Genomic DNA, 16,773 nt, shown 5'->3' with positions numbered 1-16,773 from the left:
ATTGATGGACAATGGTTTCAACTTCGACCAAGTTGGTGTGCAAAACTATATAGTTTAATTTCTCCAATGTCATTTAGATGCTCTTAAGTTATATACGAGGTGTTAGCTTCTCGTATTGTATTTGTTATGTAAAATTAAGACTAACAAATAAAAAAATAGTGATGTCTTTGTTGCTAACAAGCTATTTTTTATGTTCGAAATATCCAGATAAACTTATATATATATGACTTGTTGTGAACTTGATGACATTTATTTATTTATTTTTTTATTTTTTTTTTTTACTTTGGAAAGGAGAGAATGACGCGTAGTTGTGTATGTATGGTATATTCACGTGTGTGTATTTTACCTGGATTTCAAGCATACAAATGCTGTAGATTTTTTTTATGTGGGCTTCGAGGCAGATTTCCAAAACATTAGTAGATTTTTACTTATAAAGGATTCCGCAATTCATTGGTAATTAATGTGGAACTAGCTTTAGTACTGCATTACACGTCTTTTTTCGTTCTAACCTAGCTACCCGACACAGGATTTTTGTGTTATATTATGATAAGATTCCCTTGAAATTTTTAGATTTTAATAATTAAAGTTCTAAAATAAGTTTAGAATTCATTATGGACTTATCTAGCTTTATATATTTTGTAGATTCCATCATTAGTTTAGGGTTACTTCCATAATATTAATTTACACAATTTGATGTCTCTTGAGTATTTTTCTAATTCTCAAATTAAAGGATGGATTATTTGAATTGCCTTAGGTCTAAGGTAAATTTCCCTACTTAAGGTTCTATCTCATATTCTCTTTCAAACCTTTGCTTAACATGCATGTTTCCTCCATGTCCATTACTTGAAGCTGGGGTTTATTGTGTACCTGACATATTTTCCTCCATGTAAAAGGTGGATTTATTTAACAACATTTGTCTCTCAAAATAGTTTTATGGTGATCCCACCCTAAACCTTATCAGATTAAATATAACTAATGTACTTGACTTTAATTTGAAATTTGTCATCCAGGATTATTCTTAACTCTAAACCAATTCAATTAATTGTTGTAAAGGTAGATCAAGGACCTATATAAGTGTAGGTAAAAATAAGAGGAATGATTTCGTTTTCATCTATTTTATTTCTAATTTACTCACTTATTCTTCGTAATTTAGTTCTTTGTACTACCAACATATATTATTCATAAGTATTATAAGTTTATAACTAGCCAATTTATGGGACCCATGTTGTTTTGAAAACTAGGACCCAATTGTATAAATTTCTTACATACTCTCTCTCATCTTTAAAGTAAAACTACCAAAATAAGTTTTCATTTCAATTTTTTTTCTTACTTATTTTCTATAACAACAATAATTGAGTAGAACTCACATGATATATGACATTTGAAATATCTGATATATAACAATTAGGATGTTTTCACATTTGCTACCACCTAAAACACCTCGCTTTAGATTCTCTACCGTTTTTTAAATTTTTTTTACTTTGCTACCACCCTAAACAGAGTTTATTAGAAATTACTACCCCGTGCCTTACACCGTTACAATTTCCGTCAGTGGGGCCGAACCACCGTCCAACCACCCCACTACCACCCCCTCCCCTCAACTGCCACCCTCCCCCTCCCCCCTGCCGACGGCCAATGCCCAAAACAACGGCTGACGCCGGCGACCCCACCCCCCCTTTCCCCCATCCACGAAGCTAACCCCCCTCCCTTTCCCCCATCCATCGAAACCAACCCCCGCGGAATTCAGCCCCCCTTCCAGTTCCCTCCACCTTCTCCTACCATTTTCGACCACCCCTAACCCTAAACCACCACCCAAAAACCACCATGAGCGAAACCCTAAAACTTGTTAAGAGTGGTTTCGGGCGGGTGGTTTAAGGTTAGGAGTGTCGGTTTTTGGGTGGGGGAAGGGAAGGGGGGTCGCTTACGATGGGGGGTAACGGGGAGGGGGGCTGATTTCGATGAGGGTGGGCTTCGTAGGTGGTGGGGTTGGCTTCGTGGGCGGTGGAAATGGAGGGGGGTTGGCTTCGTGGGTGGAGAAAAGGGAGGGGGGTGAGGTCGCTAGCGCCGGCCGAATCTTTTGGTGCCGGCCGCCGGCAGCGGGGAGGGGGAGGGGTGACAGTGGGATGACTTTTTTTTTTTCTAAAAAAAAATACTTATTTTTTTTAAAAAAAAAAAAACGGTAGCGAATTTGAAGCAATGCGTTTTTTAGGTGGTAGCAAATGTGAATAAATCCTAACAATTAAGCAAAAACCACTTTTTTCCTTCCCTTCTACATCACTTTAGTTTCTCTCCTTTATTTATTTATTTATTTTTACTCCCTAAATTTTAAGAATTGTTCATAAGTTCTCCTTAATTATTCTTTTAGTTCATTGTTACTTTTTCTTTCTTACAAAAAACATTTACCTCATTTGTATTACACTCATTTGTTAAAAAATATAAAGTTGTTAATAAGACACTTTTAGCAAATTTTAAAAATTATTGTGAATACATGGTTTATATTACTAAATAAAGTTGATACATGGATAGGAATTAAAATTTCAAAATTTACTGTGAATTCTTTGTTTGGGCGGGCAAGGGCCCATTGTATTTCATGTCAAAGTTAATTAACGATTGTGATTATTAATCATTTATACTTTCAGTAATGCCAATTTTTTTATAATTATATTTAAAAGATTTTTTTTAATTGCAAATAGCTTTAAAATCCGAGAATATAATTTACTCAGGGATAGATTATCTAGTATTTTATCAAAATTATTTTTATAATTTTTCGAACAATATTAAAAACCTCAACAATTATTTATACAGTGAGAATCGAGAAGTAGATGATCTTTGTCCCCTTAGATAAATTAATTTTTATGAGAAAGCAAATGAAATTATGACACGTTAAATTATTTACAGAGTAATAAATACTTAAGGTTTTGCTCTCTTCATCCTATAAAAAATAATTAAGTAAAAATAATTTCAGTGCAATAAAAATAACTCTAGTTAAGTATATATAATCCAATTTAATAAAAATAATTTTAGTTGGTAAAAATCAGTAATTTTATAAAAGAAATATAATTGAGAATTATTAAAATTAATTTAAATTTAGTAAAATTAATTTGAATTTAATAAAACAAAGTCATACCAGCATAAGTAAGATGAAAAGAACATGAATTTAGTAGTCCTAAAAAAACATGAATTTAGTAGTTACTTTTTTAAAAAAATATAAATAATTAGTGATTTAATGTCTTATATTTTTACAATGACAGGCTGACAGCCAAAACACCTAAGAAAAAAAAGATGTTGAGCGAAAATCTACAAGTAAGTGATGTGTTGTCCCACATTAGTTGAGTTTATAAGTGAGAGTTAGTATTAGGATGTGTATCCCACATTGAAGAAATAAAAAAGTTGTGTTCACATTATAAGGCTAAGGGACTACTTTTTTATTGGCATATGATTTTAAGGTGGAATCTCCTTGATAGTATAAAATAGACAGTTGTGACGGGTGTGGCTCAGACCCGTTTAAAAAAAAAAAAAAGATTTTCTTAAATATTATAGTTAAGGAAAGAAATCACAATGATAGTATAATATATCTATAATAGGTATAAATCAGAATACAATAATCAATTACACCAACAATAATACAAATGATAATTGAATTTAATTCAATTTTTTTCTCAGTCATCTTCTATATATAATCTCAATTCTCTGCTATTTTTTTTATCTCTCTCATTGTTGTCATCATTTCTCCCTTATTTTTGGTGAGTTTTTATTTTGTTTTCAAAATTCCTCTATTGTTGTTTGATTCTTAATTATTGGTAAAAAAAAAAAATTCCTAATTTTTATTTTCATCATGGAATTACAAGTAATTACATTGAAATTCGACAAATTCTGCGATTTTTCTGGTTGATCATGAAAAAAATAAAATAAAAATCGCCAGTAAAATCAGCAGAATTATCTGGTATGCTGTATTTTAGTAAAAAAATTTCTTACATGAGGTAGTTAGGGTTTTAATTGTACTCACTCACTCATTTACTCGCTTACTGTAAAATTTACTAAATTTCAGGAGTGGATTCTATATTTTTTTTTTTTTAAAAAAAATAAAGTTTTTTACTTGTAAGATAATTTATTTTTGTTCTTAATTATCTGTGGAATTAATGGATTAAATTATAATTATTATTATTTTTTTTTTACTAAATCTCAGGAGTGAATTTAAAAAAAAAAAATTCAAAAAATTTGACATGTAAGATCATTTATTTTTGTTCTTAATTATCTGTGGAATTAATGGATTAAATTAAAATTATTTAATTTTTTTTTACTAAATCTCAGGAGTGAATTTTTTTTTAAAAAAAAAAATCAAAAAATTTGACATGTAAGATCATTTAGTTGTGTTCTGTAGAATTAATTTATTAATGGATTGAATTAAAATTAATTAATTTTTTTTTACTTAATTTTAATGGATTGAATTAAAATTAATTAATTTTTTTTTTACTTAATTTTTGCAGGGAATTTAAGAATAAAATAACGGCAGTGAAAAAGAAATGTTAGGAAGTGAAATGACTAACGTTGGTGGCAGCAGCGGCGGCGTTGACGGTGGAGGAATGCAAAATCCACCAACGGAGCCTCCGCAGGCGGTGACACAGAACATTCCTGTTGTTGCTGGCTCGGAAGGAATCGCCGTGTCCAGGCCGGTTTCCGGTATTGGCAGTGGACGTGGCAATGGCAATGGCCGTGGCGGTGACAGTGGAAGAGGCCGTGTCAATGGTAGGGGACGTGGCAGTGGCAGTGGCAGTGGTAATGGCAATGGCAATGGGGAGTCATCAAGGAAGAGGAGAGGTAGGCCTAGAAAGAATGGCCCTGAATTTTCATCAATGGCTATTCCTCTCTCTTTTGCTTCTCCTGGTGTCACCATTGCCACTCCGCCGCCGCAGCAACATCAAAGGATACAGTTTCGCCAACTGCCTCCTTACCATCTCATGCAGCACCAGCAACAACTACATCAGAGTTTTCTTCAGCAGGAGCAGCCACCGCTGCCGATGCTGCAGCAGCAACAGACTGCTCCTCAACTGCAGCAACAACAGAGTTTTCTTCAACAGGAGCAGCTGCCGCTGCCGACGCTGCAGCAGCAACAGACTGCTCCTCAACTGCAGCAACAACAGAGTTTTTTTCAGCAGGAGCAGCCGCCGCTGCAGCAGCAACAGACTGCTCCTCAATTGCAGCAACAACAGAGTTTTTTTCAGCAGGAGCAGCCGCCGCTGCCGACACTGCTGCAGCAACAGACTGCTCCTCAACTGCAGCAACAACAGACTGCTCCTCAACTGCAGCAACAACAGACTGCTCCTCAACTGCAGCAACAACCTCCTCCTCAGAAGCAGGGGCAGTCACCGCTGCCGCAACATCCGCCTCTTCAAGAGGTGCAACAACAACCGCAACAGCCACCTCTTCAGGAGGTGCAGCAACCATCGCTACTGCAACAACCACCGCATCTTCAGGAGGAGCAGCAGCCGCCTCCACCGCAGCCGCAACAGGAGGACCAGCAGCAGCTGCAACCACAACAGCAACAGGGTGGTGGATCACGAAGTAGGGTCAGAGGACGTCCCCGGGGTGGTGGGAGAGTGCGTCAGGGTATGCATATATATGATTTTCAGCTTTTGATTTCTGATGTTAATTATATTTGTCGCAGGACAAAAAGAAATGGAGTACTAGTATATGATATCTAGTACTAGTATATATACTTATTGGATTGGTTATGATTGACTTATTCAATATGTTCTGTAGATTAAGAGGTTATGTTGCAATATCAGTTTAAGATTCTCCTGAATTAGGGAAAGTTACATATTTGCCCTTCTTCTTGCCTTTGATCTTCTTCTTTAAGCCATTGACCCTTAACTCCCTTTTTCACAAGCACTTTTATATATATTGTTGGAACAACAAGTGTGTAGTGTGTAGTGTGTGAATTTTGTGAAAAACTCAAAGTCCCACATTGGTGGGAAATGAGAGTTTTACTCTCTTTATAATATAGAGAGTGGGCTAAAGGGGTGTGGCCCTTGGGCTACCCACATTTTGTGGAGAGGGAGGACCTATATGGTAAACCATCTATCACACACGCGCGCCGAACCGAGCCGGGTCGGGTCGGGTTTATTAAATAAACTTATTTTTTGGACAAGGCTAATTGCGTGATTAGTTCCTTGATTTTTGCTAAACGTTTTTGACTGATTGCATTTGACCGTTTTTATTCAAAACTGATTAATGGAGCGTTAATCATGCAAACGTTTTACCTGATTTTTTGCTAAACGTTTTGCCACGCATTAATCTTCTGTAACCGTTTTGAACGTTCAACTTATGACCGTTTTAATTGCGTGATTAGTGCCTAATTAAACAGCAGCAGTTACGTTGCAATTTTTCCTATAAAAGGCGTGTTGATTTCCTGTTTTTGATACACAAAAAATACGAACAGCAATCTTCTTCTCCTCTCTATTTTTCCTCACAAAAACAAAACCCTCGAGCAGTTTCTTTTCTTTTTGGGTGTTTAGTTGCCCGGTGGTTTTGTGCAGTTCCACCGGTATAATTTCAATAGAGAAAGGCTGTTTTATCCTGGGGAACATCCGGTTTAGTACGAACTGCTTGCACCATTTCAGGGCAGTGCCGTGAATGTTCTAAAGAAAGCGACATAGTCCGCGACTCAGTCTATTTTTCGGTAACTTTGTTCTTACTGTTTTTGTTCCCGCAGTTCCGTTTTTAACATATATGCTACCTTTTCTCCATCATCCTCGCTTTTGAAAATTATACTAACCACGGTTTTAAACTAGAAAGCTATTGACTGTATTTGTAGTTATGCTAATTATATGAATGATGGTTTTTTGTTCCTCTTTTTTTCAAATTAACATGTTAATATATGGTTTTTATAGATAAAAATGGCGTATATAGAATGAATTTGTGAAGTAAGAACGCCTTAATAATGCACCATGTTAACAAAAATAGACTTACCGATGCTAGGTTTGTGAACATCCTTCATAGTTGAGTCTTTTTTTTTTCGCACATTCATCCTAAGTTCTGTCTATTTACATCAATTGCTCCTTTTTTTTTTTTTTTTTTTTTTTGTTATTATTTTATTTTTGTAGAACCATCTTCATGCAGTAAGATTTCGAAGTTGCACTTGCTTATTTGATATTTTAATTGCAGGAAATCCTGCACTTTGTGGCGGCCTTAATGGAGATGTAATTATTGTTAATACTGGAGAGGTAATTACTCATCTTCATTTTGCTTTCAAAGAATCGATTAAATATAGTTGATGATGACTAATTAATGGTAGATTTAGGAAAGCTATCTACATTTGGACCTCTTGAGACATGCTAGCAAAATTTGTTAAAGAGTTGCTGCTGTTAATTTCGATGTATCTAGTGTTGTTTTACCTTGTGATATATGTATGTGATTTAGGTGTATGGCTGGTGAAATAAATTTAACTATTAAAACATATGATTATATAGATTAAAAACTAATTTATTTCAGATTAATAATTGAGAATTTTTTTAACTCGAGTTTCTTAACTCTTTTGATGATGGTAATTATAAATGGGTCTATATTCATATCAATCATCAAATGCGGCAAAATTTCAATTTTAAATGCAGAACATTGGGGAATTGATTGAACTAAAATTTTTTCCCCCTGGAATTTATTATTCCTCTTATATTCTTCTAGTTATTGTGTAAGATTTGTACATACTATTTTGTGTGCAATATTCCTCTCTTGTTATCTGCTATGTTGGTGTTATTAAACTAGTCTTTTACATGATAAGAATGCATGTGGTTCTTATCTTTTTGAGTAAATGAGACTAGATGCTGTTGGCTGCTTGGCATATGAATTCAGAATTGATATCGACATATCGAGTACTATGTCTTCTCTGCTTATACATCATTCAATTCCATATTCTTCCTCTTGCAATGGCAAATTGGTGGATCTCCATCATGTGATACATGTATACATATGTTTTGTAGATAATTAAGTTGTCAAATAGTCTTATGATATCCTCCTTAATGTCCATGTTTTACTTTGCAAAAACAACTATTGCATCATGTTTAATAAGTAATGATCTGCTTCTAGGTGGAACAAAAAACTTGGGCAAATTGTTATAATAATATATGAGTAGATGTCATGTTTTTGGGTTTGTTTGTCAAACATTCTTAATTTACCTTTGAACTAATCAGGATATTTTGCTTACGTTTTACGTGAGTTAGTTTTAGATTAGTTAAGCGAAATACCATAGATTTAATAGTTATTGCTGAAGAAATGTATCCTTTTTTATTTGCAGTTGCATAAGCTATATTATTTGCTCCTCTTTTCTCCCAATGTGAAACATGTTTCGCTTGTCTGTGGTATTGAATAAAGTAATTCTAAAGGTCACAACTTAATGTAATTAGTGTGTGTGATAAGTGGACATTATATTAGTTAACCGTTGAAAGCTTTTCATGTGCCAAGCTGTTGGCATTCCCGTCAGTTATATTTTGGTTTGCTATATATATGCTTCTTGTAACTTGATGAAAAGCAAGAAGAAATGAAATCAGTAAAAAGGCAAGCTAGTCATAGCCTTTATATTTTCCTCTTATTCTAATATAAAGCAGTAGCATTATTTCTTCTTCCCAACAAGTAGCACAAATTGAAGCTGAAGAATGTCATCTCTTCTTCTTTGTTTTCCATGCTGTTAAGTTTGTCCTTGTTTATGATTAGCTTCTTCGCTTACTATGTCCAAGTTGGATATGAATGTCTGCATAATCCAGATTTTAACAAGTCTTTTTTTTCTCTTCATGTCTGCATGCAATGTGTTATAAGCCTAGGTAGGTGGATTCATGTTGTAATTATAGTTCTTCCTTCCAAAACTTAATCACAAAAGTTGTCATTCTACAAAATTATTGCAGAACAGACATATCTCAACTGCCAATTTAATTCATCATGAGCATTAGGTGATATAATTACTGAGAATCCAAATTCTTGATTTTGACGATGTAAGCTGTCTTTATTTTTTAACTTTTGCTTCTTTACTTGTTGGATCCAAGTTTGATATGAATGGCTTTGTGGTTCATATATTTGAACAAGTTGTTTTCACTTCATGTTTGCGCGCAATATGTGTCATCAGGGTAGGCAGGCGGAATTGTGCTGTATTGTAGTTTTTCCTGGTTGTTCTCAAACCTAAACCAGATAAATTATTATTCTACATTAAGTCGAGCCTTTTGGTCAAGCTTAATTTGTTTTTTTTGACTTCCATACCTTTTTTTTTTTTATTGTTGCAGGATATATCCTCTAAAATCATGTCACTTACCCAAAGTGGTGCTAGTGTTATCTTCATTAATTCTGCTATCGGATCTATATCGAGTGCGACAATTCGTCCAGTAGTGTTGCCTGGTGACTTATCAACATATGAGGTTTGTTGCCACATTTATATGCGTTACATGCATCATTTAGAAGTGGATATGTAATGGGTGTGTATGATAAGTAACTAATTTCTAAATTGCCTTTTAACCATTATTATTGAGAAGGGTTGAAGCTGCTTTTTAGATTTAATAAGATAGTTACCTTTGCACATTGACAAAATTTGGATGATTTGTACATCACATGTTCATTATACATAAGGTGCTTGCTTTAAGGTTCAAGGGTATTAATTATGGATATGTTACCTATAATGCAATTTTTAGGTTTACACTACAGTCTATAATGATTCAAATCGTAATATACTCTGAAAATATTGATTTATTTTATTTAATACCAATAATGCAATACACCCTTATTGATTAGATTACATTGTACGCATATAGTAAACTAAGACAAAACATGCATGGTTTCATCTTACAATTTCATTGGCTACTTAAGTATTAATTCTGATAATCCTGCATTCCATAAGGATAAGTGATCTTCATCCTTGTGTAATTGCACAGCTCAGGCAACAATGTTTTACAAATGTGGCGTGCCTTTTCGAATTTTAGTTTGTCTGGTTTATAATTTACCATGTCATGAGTAGGCAGAAGATGAAGACTGTGCTACATTAACGATTCTTACTAAAATCTTCTTCTTGGTTTTCTGTTCTGTTATATTTATCCTGCTCTCTACTGCAGGGACGTTTCGAAATTGTGTCACTCTCAGGTTCATTCAGGCTTTTAGATGGCGGCAGTGGTCCACGTAGTTGGAGTGGCGGTTTAACTGTTTCTTTAAAAGATCCTGATGGCCGTATTTTAGGAGGTGGTGTTGCCGGTCTCTTAACTGCTGCGTCTCCAGTACAGGTTTGACATCTGTCCATCTCTCACAGGCCAATTTTATATTTTTCTACCGAGTTTTACAGTTGTTATAAATCATGGACTAATTAATTTTTGTTAAAGAAACGCTAAGTCTAAATGCTCTTAGACGGGTGGATATTATGTTTTGACTATGTAGTTGATGACTGAGCAGATATCGAGTGTTCTATTAGAGTCCAGGGCAATGTCAATATATAATCATATGATAAACACTGATTTCAGCCTGCAACTTAAAAATTGAGTTTCCAATGCGGCAGATATTTATTGTTTAAAATGCTTATTGAGCTAATGTTCTCCTCAAGTGTGTTGTCTTCTTATCCCTAGTTAATCTTGATGTCTTTCTACTTGTTTCTTGTTATTATAATCGAGGACAGCAAAGCTAGTAGTATATTCTTCGGTAGCTAAGTAAACATATTCAGGTCTTAGGTTGCTCAAGTTGGGTGTGTTGTTATTAGGGCTGGCAATCCCTGACCCGACCCGATAACCCGAACAAACCCGACCCGAAGTTACTGAGAGAAACCCGAACCCGACCCGACCCCGAATAACCCGATTTGACCAAAATTTCATATTTCGTAATAATATTTAGTTTTACACTATTTTTTTTATTGTTTTTAAGTATAACCCGAAATCTGACCCGAACCTGACCCACTGACCCGAATTGCCACCCCTAGTTGTTATTGATTATTTTGGCATTAATGGTTTTGAACATAAGATCTTTCTTAATACTCGTGAATATTCATGGCTCCTTAAAAATTGTTTGCTACTTTTGGAATTTGTGAATGGAGAGTATTTAATACCTTAGACCTTACATGAGTCAATATAAGAAAATATTAGCTACTCATTATTTTAACTTGATCTATATGCACCCTAGCGCAATATATAGGGTAAGTTTTTTTTAAAAAAAATCTAATAAATCCCCGAATTTAGCAAAATTTATACTAAAATGCTCCCCTTGTTACATCTTACATGAAACACCAAAATGCCCTCTTTGTGATAGAGAATTTTTTAAAACATTTGTGAATGAAATTTATTTATCACTCCTCCAATGGATACAGTTACATTGACCAGTTAAGGCGTTCATTATGTGTATCTATGTTTTTATGTATAATTGTATACCATTTAAAATAACTAGCTGCATTGATTTTGTAGTTATTTTCAGGAAATATGGCTAAACTACCTTTGCCATCTTTCATAATTTATTTCTTACTTCTCCTACTAAGTGTATCATTGGGATTCTTATAATTATATCATCAAGAGTGTAACTTGCTAAGAAAGAGACCTATGTTTTTTTGTACAAAAACTAAACTACAATATAGATGTTGCTTATTATATAAAGACGGAGGTAGTATAATGCTCTATGCCCTTCCAGTAGAAGAAGCTGCATTGTAGGTTATTAGAATGTTATTCTAGTTCTTTGAATGCCCGTTTTATGGTTTCAAAGTATGTAAAAGATGGAAAGTCATGCATTAAACCAAGTAGTGCATACTCTAAAACAGTTTCTGATATGTATGGCAGGTTGCTGTATTCTGCAATATGGGAAATACAGAATCTGTTGTTACTCCTGCAAGACCTCTTGCTGTGGCTGGACCAGCAGGACCCAGAAGCCCACCATCACATGGGACTTTGAGTGAATCTCCATGCATGACAGGAATCCCATTTAACCAAACTGCCGGAGCTGCTGATAGCACTGCGGATCCACTCATCATATCCGTCAGTCCATGAGGAAGTGGCATCTTTGCTACATGCTTTGGCATGGTGTAAAACTATCATATTGATCAGGCCACCACAATCTTGGTCCTGATTCGTATTCAATGCCTTTGTTTAGTTTAAGTACTCTCTTTATTGTCATACTTGACTGACAGGAGAGTGAGTAGTTACTAGTTATAGATGATACAGCCCATAGGTTTAAGATCTACTAGTCTAGGTCGAAGTGTAGCTCATGCTCTCAGGAGAGGGTATTAGATTGGGATTCAGGTCACTATTCTTTGATCTGATGTTTAATTAAACATTATTATTTATTTATTGCAGTTTGATCCTTCATCATAATGATAGTCAGCAATTCTCTTGATACCTCACTTTGACGAGACTCGTTATAATCTTTATATACTTGGATATTAATCATAATGATGCTTAAATCAGAGTGTGATCCTGTAATTTATGTTTCCCTTGTCTATCTAGCTCTTTGTCTCATTTTTCCATCCTACTTTTAATAATGCTGATCCACTTATGCTTTACAAATTTCAATCCAAAGCCGAAAACAGTAACTCAGTAAGCCTATGAAAATCAAGGGAAACAGAAAATATGTTAGCAACCTTGTCAGTAATCCTAAAATATGTTTTCTCTGAATCTGTTTTCGACTGTAGGAAAAGTAATCTGTATATAAGTGCAACAAATTTAAAGTAAAACAATCTTTACAAAGAGGTCACACCCTAGCTTAAAGGTCCTGCCCTAGCCAACAGAAGACGCAATGAGAATGTTGCAAGAAGCAGTGTCTGCCAAAACCAGCCTCTTGCATTCGCAGGGTCAACCTTTTTCGCTAGGAACCATGCAAAAATGGCCTCAGATATATGTGCAGTTGCCACAATGCACGATACTATCCGGATTTTCCTCATTGATCTGAAGATGAGAAGAGCAATGGCTCTGAGAAGCGTCACAGGACCGATATCTGGTAAGAAGTTGACTATAAAAAGACCAGACAACCCAAACACACAAAAAAGCCATGCATATAACTTGGGACTATCTATATTTCGCCTCTTTCTTTCTCTCCAATACGAAATCATGGTCTCCATGCCTTCCTGTGGACTCACAACGGGAAAATATCCCAACTCCTCCTCAGCTTTTTGCAATGAGAAGTAATGTGATACACCAATCTGTCACATCATTTAATTTGCATATTAGCAATTGTGATGTACTCTTGCAAATATGCTGCAGAAATGGAAGGATAAGGGATTAATACCTGGTACACTTCAGCAGGAAGGATTAGTGGCTGAGGAAGCCATGAGATGCTGAGCAATGGATATAGAATGGTATAGAAAACCTGACATATCTTTCCGAACACAAGAGCAGAAGGTACAGTCAATGAGGCGTTTGGCACGCCATACTCCAGGCTTTCTAACAGAGGTCGAATGAACTCAAAAGTATTAGATGGGGACCCTGTTAGTGGAAAATCATATAAATTTATTTAGACATAAATTATGCAGATAAACTAGGAGAGAACTGACTCCATAGCAGAACATCCTCTCTGAAAGAGTCAATTAAAGAGGATACCTGAAATGTAATATAATTACTAGCAAAAAAAAAAAAGTACACAGTACCATCTGAGATGACATAAGACTGTCCAGCCGCGATAGGGTGCCTCTCTCTCCCAGAAACCTCGTCTAAAAGCCCAATACTTGCCAACAGAAGACCACTTACAAGATTATCTACATAGACCCAGTCTGTTTTCACACTTGCATTTCCAATTTTAAATAGCAGCATACCTAATTTTGCACAATTCACTATCCTTGGGAAAATGTTGTCTTCACCTGGGCCATAGATAGAAGCAGGGCGAACTGCACAGGAGTAAAAATTTCCGCCATTGTCCCTGGTTATCAATGTAAAGGCATTAGATGTGAGGTATAATCATTTTAACACATGCCTGTACAAACTTGCAAATCGCTTAACCCGAAGCAAAGATTTGACATTAGTTCCTATGTATGAGGGTGAATACTGAAACTTTGAAATCACCATGTAGGCAAGTACTTCCCCTGTCTGAAATTAGAGGTCATATTATCCCAACATCTCATATTATATGGTTAGGTTTTACAAAATACCTTTTATGTTAGTTTGTTGTTCTTTTCTATCATTAATGGCACATTAGAAAATCCGATCATAAATCATTACTATACTTGAAATTGTGATACTTTTTTTGGACATCCTAAAAAGTGTAAATCTAATCATTTCAAGACAGGAGTATTCACGGTAGAGGCAGCAGAAGGCAGTTAACTGTACAAGCTAGCAAATCCTTGCATTATAGATGCATGCTGTGCCTCATAAGTAAAGTCAGGATAGGAGATTCTGTGATCACCTGAATGGACGGCCATTGTACTTGAGGACTAGCTGTTCGGCAATAGCTTTACTACGACTATATGGATCGCAGTAGTCACCTAGAGGCAGATAAGGCAGGTTTTCATCTCCGTTCACAATCTCCTTTCCTCCAAACACAACATTGCAAGTACTCAGATAGACAAGCCTCTTGATCCCAAATTTCAGACAGACATCTAGTATAATCCGAGTACCATCAATATTAACCTTATTAATTTGAGCAGTCCGAAGCATTTCTTTGCCTGACATACCATAAGAAGCGATATGAAAGACACAATCTGCCCCTTGTAGAGCCTTTTCGACTTCCTTTTTGCAAGTAATGTCCCCTGTAAACACAAAGCGATCACTAATCCAAGTTCCTTATCAAATATCACCAAGCCTTATTATTAGACTACTAAATGAATTAGAGACAAATTAAACAGGTGCATTGCTGATCTAATTTAACGGGTACATAGACATTGTACATATAAATCATACCTGCAACTTATTATAAGCAAGTATACTACTCTGTAATCTGTACATAGATATTAGTAATAAGATGCTGGTCATGCTTCTTGATAGAGTATATAAACCGTTGAAGCCCAAGATCGGTTTATATACTCTTATCACTTCTATATTAAGTTTTTGTAGATCTTAATATTATATGCATGTGTTATATTTACTTATATAGTATATATATGAGTATATAGCAGTTGTATATCAAGAAACTCATATTTTTTATGATTTAACATAGGATACCTACTGATTTGATGACTTTATTAGATTCATGTATACCAAATGCCATCGTTAATATAAAAAAATTTACTATACATCAAAAATATGTGTGCCTGTACGCGTGTATAATATTTAAATTTGTTTAAAAGTAACCCATGAAGAATGACCAAAGTTTGACTTTTAAATGGCATAGACGAATTACAATACAGTATTATGAAAGTATGAAACAACGCGAGTAACAAAATTAAACATACAAAGGAGGTCACGAACTTTCCTAATTAAAAAAGTCAAAAGGATGCAACTCTTACTAAAATAAGTTTAGAGTGTGTATATATATATATATACTACCTACGTTTCTAATTATGTGCAACAAAGGGATATTATTTGTGAGACATAAAATATTCCTTTGTTGCACATAATAAGAAACGGAGGTAGTATATATCCTCTAATCAAAATACTAACGCTCATCAATATATATTAAAATTATAACATCACACTCAATACAATAATTGAGAGAGATCTAGTTCATACCAAGAATAGAAACAACACCAGCTTGAGAGAGTAGAGAAGACCATGGTGAAGATATACGAACGTCAAGGGATCGAACCTCGAAAGCGCCTTTTTGAACTAGCTTTAAGCAAAGAGATGCACCCAAGAACCCCAAACCACCAGTCACTACTATTGTCTTCCCTTCTATTCCTTCATTTCCCTCCTTTTTCACCATTTTCTCTCCTTTTATTAATGTAGCTTAAATTTCATTACAATTTTAGCATAAAGTCTTCAAGAAAACAGATAGCTTCAAGTTTGTAGTTTATACTGCTTAAATATTTTTAATTCTTATGTCTAAACATACTTACCAGTTGGCAATGACACATCCTAGCACGTGTTTTCTCTTGGTTGGGCTTCGCGCTTTTGTCATAATTTTATTTATAAATAATAAGTTATCAAAATGAAGTTAGCTGGTTCAACGTACAGCTAATCACACGCAACTTATTTAATTAATGTAACACATACTTGATGCATGTAACAAAAAACTAACACATGATCACTACTATAATTTGATACTATAGCAATCACATGAAAGGAATATTTCTATTTTAGTTGATTTCATTATTTTGTCATCCGCTTACCTAATTATAAATGCGATTTAATCCTTCTACTATCTATGTCCTGTTAAGATTAATGTTCGTTATAGTATGTTGCATTTAAGATGTAATATAATATATACTTGTACTTCATATATAAAATCAAAATGGAAGGTTTGAAGTAGATATTGATATTTTGTGACAGAAGTTTTAATACAGAGTTGACAAGCAACAACATGAAATGTCGAATGTTAACTTTTACTTCGTATCTAAATCATATACTCCGTACAATAAATTATATTAAAAAAAAAAACAGTAATGTAAGGATCGAAAACCAACAGACAACTCAAAAGGTCACATATCAAGCATAGCACAATCAAGCTAAGCAGCATGCAAACCTGAGTAGTGATACTTGAATGTCAAAATACTAACAAATTTCAAGCAAAAAAGTTGTGTATATCCACCAATTGGCTGTTGGTGTAGTGGTGACTGGGACTACACTTGGTAGGGAGGACCCGTGTTCAAACCCCCGCAACAACAATTGGGAGGTGACTGGAACCTAACCACCCAGAACTGATCCCTGAATCCGGATTAGCCCAAAGGGTGAACCGGATAGAACACAAAAAATA

At 34.8% G+C, this 16,773-nt stretch overlaps 2 protein-coding genes across 2 annotated transcripts; one reads left to right on the top strand and one right to left on the bottom strand.

Annotated features, from left to right (window-relative positions):
- The first annotated feature begins 3,353 nt into the window (after positions 1-3,353).
- On the top strand, positions 3,354-12,331 carry LOC110685542 (AT-hook motif nuclear-localized protein 8-like). The gene is made up of 6 exons (XM_021862084.1): positions 3,354-3,743; positions 4,488-5,607; positions 7,165-7,223; positions 9,267-9,398; positions 10,086-10,250; positions 11,778-12,331. The coding sequence occupies exons 2-6, from the start codon at positions 4,524-4,526 to the stop codon at positions 11,982-11,984; spliced, it is 1,647 nt and encodes a 548-aa protein (XP_021717776.1). The 5' UTR covers positions 3,354-3,743; positions 4,488-4,523; the 3' UTR covers positions 11,985-12,331.
- Positions 12,332-12,555: 224 nt separating this feature from the next.
- Positions 12,556-15,883, bottom strand: LOC110685543 (short-chain dehydrogenase/reductase family 42E member 1-like). Its single transcript, XM_021862085.1, has 5 exons — positions 15,591-15,883; positions 14,329-14,671; positions 13,577-13,845; positions 13,219-13,415; positions 12,556-13,132 (listed from the first exon to the last, which is right to left on the bottom strand). The coding sequence occupies exons 1-5, from the start codon at positions 15,781-15,783 to the stop codon at positions 12,692-12,694; spliced, it is 1,443 nt and encodes a 480-aa protein (XP_021717777.1). The 5' UTR covers positions 15,784-15,883; the 3' UTR covers positions 12,556-12,691.
- Positions 15,884-16,773: the final 890 nt, after the last annotated feature.

Source organism: Chenopodium quinoa, unplaced genomic scaffold, assembly GCF_001683475.1.
Source record: "Chenopodium quinoa cultivar QQ74 unplaced genomic scaffold, ASM168347v1, whole genome shotgun sequence".
Lineage (NCBI taxonomy): Eukaryota > Viridiplantae > Streptophyta > Magnoliopsida > Caryophyllales > Amaranthaceae > Chenopodium > Chenopodium quinoa.
This window is presented reverse-complemented; position numbering and strand designations above follow the sequence as displayed.